Source organism: Cololabis saira, chromosome 18 (assembly GCF_033807715.1).
Source record: "Cololabis saira isolate AMF1-May2022 chromosome 18, fColSai1.1, whole genome shotgun sequence".
Lineage (NCBI taxonomy): Eukaryota > Metazoa > Chordata > Actinopteri > Beloniformes > Belonidae > Cololabis > Cololabis saira.
This window is the reverse complement of record NC_084604.1, coordinates 8,832,993-8,844,993: the sequence shown is the minus strand read 5'-3', so window position 1 is coordinate 8,844,993 and position 12,001 is coordinate 8,832,993. Positions and strand designations below refer to the sequence as shown.

The 12,001-nt window shown below is 41.9% G+C and overlaps 1 protein-coding gene across 4 annotated transcripts in view; it reads left to right on the top strand.

Annotated features, from left to right (window-relative positions):
- cep43 (centrosomal protein 43) overlaps positions 1 to 12,001 on the top strand; it is a 31,281-nt gene that overhangs the window by 14,576 nt on the left and 4,704 nt on the right. For 2 of the 4 annotated variants that reach the window (XM_061706933.1, XM_061706932.1), the window contains 5 exons: positions 3,415 to 3,572; positions 8,591 to 8,647; positions 8,896 to 8,970; positions 10,022 to 10,075; positions 10,736 to 10,845. In XM_061706933.1, coding sequence (XP_061562917.1) covers positions 3,415 to 3,572; positions 8,591 to 8,647; positions 8,896 to 8,970; positions 10,022 to 10,075; positions 10,736 to 10,845 — 454 coding nt within the window. The remainder of the gene's footprint in view (positions 1 to 3,414; positions 3,573 to 8,590; positions 8,648 to 8,895; positions 8,971 to 10,021; positions 10,076 to 10,735; positions 10,846 to 12,001) is intronic. The other 2 variants (XM_061706934.1, XM_061706935.1) reach the window with 2 other exon arrangements.

Sequence of the window (12,001 nt, the reverse complement as noted above, 5' to 3'; positions counted from 1 at the left end):
TCTATTATAAGCAATATGAACAATATAAATTTATATTTAAAACATGAAGCATCACGATCTGATTCCTCTGCTGCAGAAAGACAACTTGTTCCAACGTGATTATCGAGGTGCAAACGTGAGAAATAAAGAACAAAGTTGCTGTAACTCGGAGTGTTGCATCTGCAGGAGGAGAAACCGGTCTTAGTCCTGGTCCATCACCGGAGAAACACTTTCTATAGTCCTGCAGCACCTGCAGCTGACTCCATATCAGACTCTGAAAGTTGCCTAAACATTCAATAAAAACATTTCAGTGACGTGTTAGTTTTAGTTTAAAAGAACTTTTAGAGAACCGGTTCTTTAATGTTTGTCTGTTCAGACACAGTTATGGGATGTTTTAGGATCTGGCTTCAATCTCCAGTCCTCGTCCCATACGGTCGTCATGGTGACTGAGATGTCCGACCTGTAGCAGCTCCAGCTGATGCATCATGTTGGTCTGAACCAGAGCAGCTGGTCCAGATCAGGACAGAGATCCAGAAGGATCCTCTTGGTACCTAAACCAGGTGATGGTCCAGTCTTAGTCCTGGACCAGCAGATCAGTCTGGTCCCTGAAGACTCGCTCCTGATCCTGCCATCAGCAGGTTCCTCTAACGGAGCCAAAGCTGCGATTGTGATGACAGGTTCCATCGTTGTGATTGACAGGTTCCATCGTTGAGCTCCTACCTATACATGATCATGTGGTTGATTGTGAGATTGTTGCAGTTCCACTCTTGTGTAACTTATCTGGTGATGTGGGGACTGTCGTGTCCTTCATGTGGTCGTGAACTTATTGTTGACGTTACGTTTCCTCATATTCTGCACTTCACTGCATCACCAGTGAGTCAGTCATCAACGGACAAAACCTCAGAAAAGTGCGTACGCCAGACTTGGTGTGTGCGTGAAAGACTGCAACTTTCCACGTGCAAATCACTTTTTGAACATCTGACCGTGAGCGTAGAAAGTGGCGTACGCACGTTTTTTGTGCGCCGCACTCTTTGTACATGAGGCCCCCGGGCCTCTGAACCGATCCCTGACCCGGTCTCCGATCGGCTTCTGTCTTCATCTTACTCAGCTTCGCGGCTTAGACGTGGTTGTTTTGTCTTCTTTGTGGCAGTTTAGACTCAAAATGACAAAATTATTTGATGCACACAGGAAGTAGACTTAAGAAGATTTAGTGGAACAGGACAAACTCACCACAACTAACTCCGCCGGCCGGAGCTTCCACCATTTTTTCGTAGCGGTGTATCGCATCATTCAGGCAGCCAATCAGCACATGCCTCATTATCATAGCCCCGCCCACTCAGAATCCCACATAGATAATGAGGTTAGAGAATGGGATGATAAAGACATGGTTTAGAGGCTGAATTTGTAATTTATTTAGCAAAAACAATCAAAAGCTTGTTTTTAAGACATTCAAGGCCCGTTTAAAATAGGTATTAGATGCCATAATAGGTCCCCTTTAAATATACTGGCTGATCAGACCAGTGACACACGGGTAAAACAATAAACATTATTAACAAATACTCTGAACACACATTGTATTTGACAATTGCTTTAACTTAACTCCTGAATAAAAAATGAACCAAAGAAACTTAAATTATAGTTAATATTAAACAGAACAACAGCTGATCCCCCCCATGATGTAGCTGCACTTGGTACAGCCCAGTCTCCTTGATTCCTGGCAGCTGCATCCTGGACACACACCCTCAGTCACGGCTTTCAGAACCCATAAACCATTAAATAAAGAAAACAAAGTTGAATATACAAAAGTAAACTAAATGTGCATTCCACAAATGGAACTTATTTATTTCAACAAAATGATGTAAACCCAGTTGTGTATCAATAAACCTGATGAAGTGTCAGTGCTTGGGGGTTACCACCATGTTATTGCTGTGGGGCTGCAGGTGCGTCCATCAGTCTCCTTCCAAAGGACGCTGTGACATCAGGAGTACCTGGCTTTAAGTTTATTACGTCACCAGATACTGGAGAAAAAGCAACTTTGCGTCAAATCCACAAATTTGATTGGAATAAAATGATTAAAACAAATGAAGATTCTCATCAAGTAGTTAATGTCAGTATAGGCTCGAGATGAATTATCCCCAAATGTTGTTAGAGTTGGATGAACAGTTTGAAAGTGGCTTTAGCATGAGCTTTGATGATTCACAGGTCTAACTGTTAGATTTAACCTGTAATTCCCGCCCTGGCTTCTATAAACCTCTGGTGTTCCTAACATATGTGTTTGCTTCAGCCTCCTTTAAACACTAAAACTGCTCCAGACGGTTTCCTCTCTGATTCCCTGTTTCCACCACAGGAACTAAACCGTTTTACCCACACAAGCTCTGCTAAGAGTAAAAAACAAAAACCTACCTCTTCTTTTACCCCTTTTCCACCAAACCGGTTCCAGGGCTGGTTCTGGGCCAGTGCTGAGTTCAGAACCGGGCTTTCCGTTTCCACTGACAAAGAACTGGCTCCGGGCCAGAAAAAGCGGTTCCAAGGTAGCACCAAGTCTTGGCTGGGCTAGAGGAAAGAGCCGCTTACGTAAGCGGAGGGGGCGGAGTTGTTAAGACCAACGGCAACAGCAAGACTGCAAGACAGCGACTTTTTCAAATAAGCGACAAATTAATCTGGATGCAACAAAGCAGCAGTGGCCTGAGGAGGAGACAACCTGTCTTTTAGAGATGTGTCCACGGAGGGAGCTAGGGGGACCAAGTCTGTATTAGAGCAAATACCTTCAACTTTCGTGCCAATGCAAACGCAGCGACGTAACTGACGTTTAAAGTGACGTAATGACGTGGCGTGGCCTCCCTTAGCACCCCTCAGCTGGTTCGCTAGTTGAATGAGTTATGAGTCAGAACCAGCTGGAACCGGTTTGGTGGAAAAAGGGTATATGTCCTCTCCTCTTGTTTCCCTCTGCTCCTCCTGTACCTCATCTATTCCATTTTTTTTAATTTTCTCACCTGTCCCGGGCTGCTTTATGGCACTTTTCCACTAGTACCTACTCAGCCCGACTTGACTCACCTTGCCCTCGTTTCTTAGTAGTGTTAGTAGTGTGATGACGTCAGATACAGCCGACTCAGCCGCTTAGAACCTCGGCAGAATAGTTACAGAAAAATATCTACTCGGCACGTTAAACCCCTAGTGGAAAAGAACCAAACCGAGTGGAGGCGAGTCGGGCTGAGTAGGTACTAGTGGAAAAGCGACATTAGATTCTCACCTGGACTGCTCTTGATTCTCATATGTTCTGGACTACTCTAATCTCTCGTGTCTGTGGGCGCTCTAGATTCTCATGTACCCTGGATGGCTCTAGAGTTTCACGGGTCCTGGACCGAGGTTGAATGCATTAAACTTTCTGTTGTCATTGTTGACTGTTTCACCTGAGACCAAGTTGTTTCCTGCCAGGACTCGGACCACGGGCTCTCCCGAGGTAAAGAAGACCTTCATCCTCCCTCCTCCTCCTCAGCTGTAAGGCCGGCCCGCCTGGAGCTGGAAATCGACCCCGACGAGGGAGATTCTTTCTTCGACGACCCGCTGCCCAAACCGCAGAAGACGTACGGCTGGTGAGGACCGCCGATCCGCATCACCTGACACAACCGATTCTGGAGGTTTCTAGGATCCAGAATGTATTGCAAAGTCCAGTTCTGGGGTCAGCTTGGGTTGATCTAAAGTGTTTTCAGACATTTTAGTTCTAAAGAGTTTCTGTGCCAACCTTTCATCTATGGGTTCACCTAAATGACTGATGTCAGGCCCGTTCTGAATGCTCCTCGTATTATCCGCGCTTTACTCTCCGGCTACAGGCTGAACTACCGTAAAAGCGAGTCCCCTTAATGATCCAGCTCTTCAAATGCTTTACCATCAAAATATCTAAACCTGGCTTCACATATTTGGGCATTTACATGTAGCATCAGCATATAAAATAATTAACAATTGTCTCATTACGGCACAACCTTTGTTAACGAGGAGACATTCAGTAATAATGATCATGAATCTTATCTAAAGTTGTACTTTTATTAACAGCATGCAAAGGTATATTATTGATTTAATGTTCTAAATGATTATGGGATGGGGATAAACATAAGTGGAATAACTGGGAGGAAACTGGATAAACGAAATAATTACACTTTAATGAGATAGATAACCTGAAAAATGTATCCTGCAGAGAATAAAAATGATCTGCTGGGTGTCAGAGGAGAGGAGTTTGGTAAAATCTCAAACGCAAATTTGAGAATGTAACAAATTATGGAAAAACTGAGTAAACTGATCAACATCTTTCTATCAGCTAATCTGTGACATCCATCCAGATCCTCTGCACATCTTCATAGTTACAGCAGGGCTGTGGTCCGGTTGAGCCGAGACGCTGCTCAGCCCAAGTGTCCAGGACTTTCTGGATCTGAGCTCGTTTCCAGATAAAAGACTAGCAACTTGACGTCACAAACATGAACGTTTCTATAACCGGGGGCAAAAATATTGATTGCATATTATTGGTGAGCTGGCGAGATTGGTCAAAGTTGCTCTGGAAGTTCTTCAGCTGGAGACATCGGCCTGAAAGTTACGATGACTCTTTGCCGTCATGACTGAACTGCATGGAAGACAAACTCACTGACTACGTTTACATGCAGTCAAAATTCGGGTTATTGCTAATATTCCGGATACTGAAACATTCAGAATAATAATATCCGAATGATTAATTACATGGTAATTAATCATTCGGAATATCTGGATCAAACCAGCGACGCACGGAGAACATCATGACGCAATTACCGCCATTTCCGCTTCTTCTTCCTGTATCCAAATTCAAAACAAATGCTGCTTCGCTCAACTTTTCGCTCACCTTTTTGTAAATCTCTCTATCCCGGTACTTTCTACCGTCTACAAATGCAGAAATGTTCATATCCTTCATTACATTTATGAAGTGATTAGTCTCCTCCTGGTCTTGGTTTCTCCATGTTTATAAGAACTTCCTGGACTCAAAAGACCAGGATTCCTTTTGAACAGAGCATGAGCAGAAAACAAATTCATGTTCCGTTTGATGGGGATATTCCGTTTGGCGTTTACATGACCCAATATTCGGGTTTTAAAAGGAGTAACCCAGGGGTCATATTCAGGTTTTTAAAAACCCGAATATGAGCAAATTCTGGTTATTCAAAGGGGTTATTGGTGTTTACATGGCCGTGCAAATTCGAGTTATTGCCAATATTCGGGTTTTAAAAGGGTTATTGATGCATGGAAACACAGTCAATGAAGACAGAAAGACCTGGAGTTTTATGTCAGAACACCACAACATTCTGCTCTAAAGGGCTGAGCCCTCCTCTTCTGAACTAACAAGACCACAACACTGAAGTTGAAGAGTATCAACACTGATAAGTAACAAAATAAAACATTCAAATGTTCTGAACTAAGTAACAACTAGGTTAAAGCCAATTTATTTAAGTCATATTGTTTTAATCATCCTGAAAACAATGAATCTTCATTAAAATATTGGCATAATGAATTAAAGTGAAGTCACACACTTTGATCAACTTAAAGTTCTTCTTTTCCAGCAGAACGTGATTCTGCAACATATGAGAAATGACAAAGGTCTGTGGCTGCGTTTCCTCCAGGCTCGTGTGCTGGGTTGCCATGACAACGCTAGTTCTGGCTCCTAGGGAGTAGCAGCAGCTTCTCTGGTTAAGACGTGGGTCTCAACGGCTGCTTGTGATAGTCGCAGGCTGGTACTGAAACGCAGGGTTCAGAACTATGGATTTTGTTGTTAAAAAAGTAGTCTAAAAATGATAAAAACAAAAGTTTTCAGACCCCAGGATTGTTACAAATATTACCAGAGACGTGGAGGGGCTCTGAAGCAAAACGCCTGCGTGTTATTTGAAAAGGTTCAATCAGATTTGAAGGGATGGAAAACCACTTCACCTTTCCGTAGCAGGAAATGAAAGAGCTTCTGAAACGTTCTATTTCCATAGTACTGTTTTTACCTCTACAGGAGATCTTTTAGGCCACGTTTACACGTAGCCGGGTATTTACAAAAACGGATATTTTCCCCTCTACGTTTTCAAAAATATCCTCGTTTACACGGACCCGCATGAAAACGCTGTTAACGTCATGCTAGCCAATCAGAATCCTGGAAAAAACATCAACAAATGACACGTGTAACCTCCAGTTAAGGCTGATTTATGGTTCCGCGTTACACCAACGCAGAGCCTACGGCGCGCATCGCCGCGTACCTCACGCCGTAGGCTCTGCGTCGATTTAACGCGGGACCATAATTCAGGCTTTACTTCCAAGACGGAACGAGTCTTTCGTTTGGAATGACAGAGAAGTGGAGTTACTTTTAAGTGTGACTTTAGAATATAAAACAGGTAAAATACAAGAAAATATTGACGGTGGCCAAACTAATTGTAAACACAGGTCGCACAAATGACGCTGGTGAGTTTCTGGTGCATAATGTGACGTTCTAAAGCCTAAATCTCCGTTTTCCTCCGTTTTCCTCCGTTTTCCTCTGTTTAGACGCAAACGTGAAAACTGAGTTTTTGAAAATCTCCACTTTGGCCGGAGTTTTCAGAAATGATCGTTTTTGGGGGCTTTGAGCTGCGTTTTCGTGTAAACGAACGGCCAAAACGCATGAAAACGCCTCCGTTTTTGCTCCGTGTAAACGGGGCCTTAGACCACTACAGGATATCTTTCCTGCCTACAGCAATAAACCTCTACAGTGACTTTCAGGAGACTATTTTTTGTAAATTTCTCTTTGGGGATGAATAACGTATGTCCGAACTGAACTGAATTCACAACTGGCTTTGTTTTTGCACCAGTTCAGAACTGGGTCAGGTAGACTTCAGATCTGATATATTAACTCTTGTGCTGTCTTTGGGTCAAGGGAGGGTGAAGGGAGAAATGAAGGAAGAGAGAAAAGAAGGAAGGAAGTAGGAAAGGGAGTAAGGAAGGGAGAAAAGATGGAAGGGAGGAAAGAAGGGAGAAAATGAAGGAAGTAGGAAAGGGAGTAAGGAAGGGAGAAAAGATGGAAGGGAGAAAAAATGGAAGGAAGGGAGAAAGGAAGTAAAGAAGGGAGAAAAGGAAAGAAGGGACGTGGAAGGAATGGAGAAAAGGAAAGAAAGAAGGGAGGGAAGAAGGAAGGAATGGAGAAAAGGAAAGAAAGAAGGGAGGAAAAGCAAAGAAGCTAATAAAGGAACGAATGATGAAAGGGAAGTAGGAAGAAAAAGGAGTAAATGAGGGTAAAAAAGGAAGAAAAGAGGAAAGGAAGAAGGAAGGAGAGAGCAGGAGGAAAGAAGGATAGAAGAATTGGGTCATTTTGACCCAAAGACGGTAATAGGGTTAAATGACATGTTCCAAAGCTAAGAACCTATCCAGCTACACATTATACTGTCTCATTAGTTCAATAGCGGTTTTCTAGTTATTCTCATAACTAGTTGAATTAACCATTTTTATTTTTGAAATATAGAAGAATCATCAATATACTGTTCTTCCTTCACACCTTCTCTGTTTTCTTAAACCATTACATCATTTGGTCTTCAGATAAGGCTTACAACATCCTGAGAACCCAAATGCGGTGTGGGTGTCTCGATGTTTAACTGGTCTTTTGGTTGCTCTCTGGTGGTGAGTTGTGGGTACTGCAGCTTAATTTTCTTTAAGCTCATGTTTCAAATACCCTGATGTGTTGCCCTTTAGACCCTTTTCCATCGGAGGATAACCCGCGTTTAACACACGGATCTAGCGTGTCATCTGTCCTTTTTACATTGACCCACGTGGGGGTGTGTCAAGTTGGCCCCGTCCATTACTCCTCCGAGGGAGGAGTAATTGCTTTATATACTTTCTTGGGGTTATATTTGCATAAAATGCTAAAAACTGAATTCTCCAAAATTAAAAACCGAAAAACACAGAAAATGGAAAAGATAAAAACGGAATGTGGGAAAAAATAAAAACGATTTCATCCGTCTCTGTTTGCTGCCCTGGATCTGTTTGGTAATTCTGACCCACATGATGTTTCTGAAAGCAGTTCTATCAGCATTCTGGGAGCTGATTGGTCCTTACAGCATCATTAGCTGCCAATACTTGCTGTTTAATCTCAATATAATACTAGTATTAATATGTTGCATAACTACACAGTCATATAATTAATGCAATAGCTCAAAAATATAACACTAACCCAAATCAATATCGGAAACTAATCAAATCCTGATAATCGATTCTGAATCTTAAGAATTGAAATCAAATCGATTCATGACATTTGAATCGAAACCCAGCCCTACCTGTTTGTTGGTGTATGAATCCTGCTGTTGTAGGGACATACGTCACTCTACACGCCCACACAGGTGAGGTTATGTTAGCGGGTAACTCCTCCCCACTCACCTCCAGACCTGAGGTGACAGAAAACAGCCCAGTTTATATTACCCAACATGCATTAAACACGTTCATCATCCAGAGATGATAGCTGGACCAATCTAGAAAGGCCTTGTGTCGACTTTAACTGTGATAATAAAGTGTTCTGAATGGGCTGCTGCTAAGAACCAGAACCGATGGTCCTGAATGTTGTTCTTTGTCTGTCTGGTCTCTGTCTCTGCTGCTTCTGAAGTCAGAACTCTCTGACTGGACCCAAGGACCCGTCAGATAACACAGACGGTGTAAAAGAGTGAGTATCACCCTCTGCAGGAAGCCGCCACCACAATAAGAGTCAGAGCAGCTCCAGTTCACATGGTTGAATGAAGAAGTTTTGGGGGAGTAGATCTGCATGTTCCTTCCTTCACCCCTGTCTGCTACTTAATGTCCTCACAACTCCCTGAGCTTCCTACCTGTCCTGTCCCCGTCTGGTTTTTCTACCCTGTCCCGTTTGTCTGTTCTACTGTTCTCACCTGTCCTTCCTGTCCTTCTTACCTGTAGTGTTATCCTTCTGAGTGAGGAGTGTCTCTCTGGACCCGTCATCTCCCCCATGAGACGAGGCAAAAGCCTCAACGAGTGAGTGTCTACACATTCAGACCAGAGAGACGTCACCACGACAACAGTGAACCAAAGGCTTCATTAGAATCTTAACTGCATCTAAAAACCTGCTGAAATCCGGGTCCGAGTTTGACGGCCAGGAAAGTCTGAGGTGGAAGGCGTCAACCTCGTCTGAGCCTAAATGCGTTAGTTCTAGAAGATCCTTTTTTTTCTTCTTTTTTTCTCTTTTTATTTCTTTTTTTCTTATTTTCTTCTTTTTTTCTTCTCTTTTTCCATTTTTCAAATTTTTTTCTTCCTTTTTCCTTTCCTTTTTAATCTCGACATTTCGACTTTTTTCTTGAAATTTTGACACTTTCTCAACATTTCGACTTTTTTTTCAACATTTCAACTTTTTTCTCGAAATTTTGACTTTTTTTCTCAAGATTGTACTTCAACATTAATCTTGACATTTCAACTTTTTTCTCGACATCTTGACTTTTTTCTCAACATTTCAACTTTTTTCTTGAAATTTTGACTCTTTTCTCGACATTTCGACTTTTTTCTCGAGATTGTACTTCAACATTAATCTCGACATTTCGACTTTTTTCTCAACATTTTGAGTTTTTTCATGAAATTTTGACTATTTCCTCAACATTTCGACTTTTTTCTCAATATTTTGACTTTTTACTCATAGTGCATAATGAAAAAAAGATCTTCCCTCAGTTATAACTAATATAGAAACATGCAGCATGTGTTGCCTTCATTCTAAGGCTGATACAGGACTTTTCATTTTTTGCGGCTCCAGACATATTTGTTTTTTGTAATTTTCGTCCAATATGGCTCTTTCAACATTTTGGGTTGCTGACCCCTGCTCTAGGATAACTGACGTAGCTGAGAAGCCGTCTCAGAGCGTCTCCTGGTTTTACATTAATGACAAACTTGACACTAAACCGTCCTCAGACGTGTCTCACAGAGCTGCATGACCATCCACTTTTGAAAAACCAGGTTTCCACAGCACCACGCTCCAGACATGGTGGCCACTGACTCTTCTTTCTCTCTTTTTCCTCCTTCTCTTCCTCTCTGGTCTCAGTCTCTCTGTCTTGGCTGATGATTTGGAAGGAGTCCATCCTCCCGCTGACCGCAGGTGAGCCTCGTGAGCACCTGTCTCTCGTCTTTGGTCAGGTGCCCTGAATCAGACCAGAAGACCAGCATCTGCTCAGATCTTCATCCATGTAAATCTGATTATGGCAGCTCTGGTTCACATCCTGGTTCTTAGACCCGTTCACTGGTTTGATGTTTGATTTGAAGTTCGATTACATTTTACAAATAATTTCAGTTTTTGTAGTTGAAACAAAGGCAAGGTACTTGTGCTCCAGAGAAGGATCAGCACAACTGGACGATAAACCTGCGAGCAGCAGTAACTGAAATGTGTGGGGTCTTCAGGTGGGAACCTCCTTCCACCACTGGTTAGTTAGTCCAGAAGGATAAACGGTGACTCTGGCTTCCCAGAGTCTACACCCTCTCTAACTCTCTAACAGAGGCAAACCAACTTACCAGCAACTAAAAAAAGTCTTAGCTGAGAACAGGTCAAATAAAAACTCAAATCCTATGCACACGAAGAGTAAAAATAAATTAGTCGTGGTTATACGTCAGTTATCAGCTGACTTGACGGCAACGTGCCCTGAGCATGAAGAAGAGAAGCCTGTGGAACTGGACCTGGTTTTTGACTGTTTCCTGCCAGGTTTCCTGGTAGATCAGTTCATCTCTGGAAAGGTTTTAGCCAGTAACTGTTTCTGCTCCACAGGAAACTGGAGACATCTGGGATTAGAGGGAGTCCGGTGGCGTCCCTGTCTGAAGCCTCGAAACCAGGACGAGGAGGAGAGAGCACCACGGACCACAGTCACAGCAGAATCGGTCAGTTTGACTCAAAAAAAAAAGTCAGGCTTCTAACTGGCTCATGGATCAGTCTTTACCTTACAGCTTTTAGACATTTCCTTTATGCAAGTACTCCCATAAAGGACTACCAGCAGATCCTGAAGAGTCCTGTATTCTACTAAGAATGTCTAGACCTTTTCAGGTAGAGACTCTTATTATACCCTGAAGACTGAGAAAGTAAAGGTAACTATACAGGACTGTCTCAGAAAATTAGAATATTGTGATTTTCTGTAATGCAATTACAAAAACAAAAATGTCATACATTCTGGATTCATTACAAATCATCAACTGAAATATTGCAAGCCTTTTATTATTTTAATATTGCTGATCATGGCTTACAGCTTAAGAAAACTCAAATATCCTATCTTAAAAAACTTGAATATTCTGGGAATCTTAATCTTAAACTGTAAACCATAATCAGCAATATTAAAAAATTAAAAGGCTTGCAATATTTCAGTTGATTTGTAATGAATCCAGAATTTCTTTTATTTTTTTTAATTGCATTACAGAAAATAAAGAACTTTATCACAATATTCTAATTTCCTGAGACAGTCCTGTATACAGCACTTATCACACGTGAAAGCCACAAGCGATTCACGAAAAAATACAGTTTCATTAAATCGTATCCTATTTCTAGAAATCATTAAAATGCACCCAACAACCTTACAAAAGATGCGAAACAGAAATAAGACGGTATAAAAGACATAGTTTGAATCGCTGTGAATCACTTTACGAGTTTGTAATCTTGTTTTCTTCTTGGATTGTTTTTTTTTATCAAAGACAAGAACCCAGATGTTACCAGAAGGGGTCCCATCAAACCAGTTGTTGTGAGCTGGTGCACCAGCAAATCTACATAGCTGTTGTACTGCAACACCCACCTGGATTTGTTGTGGTACTAGTGAACCTATATGGATTACTTCTGGTACTAGAGAACCTACATTGATTAGTTGTGGTAATAGCTAAACTATGTGGGTTAGTTTGTGGTACTCGTGAACCTACCTGGATTAGTTTGTGGTGAGAGGATGTCACGAGGGGTCTAGGATGGTTGCCTCATCTAAGAGAGCAGTTCATGCTGTTGAGTTCTGTTTATTACATTTTTAACATTTTTGAAAAGCTCCTTCCCAAAACATAAATG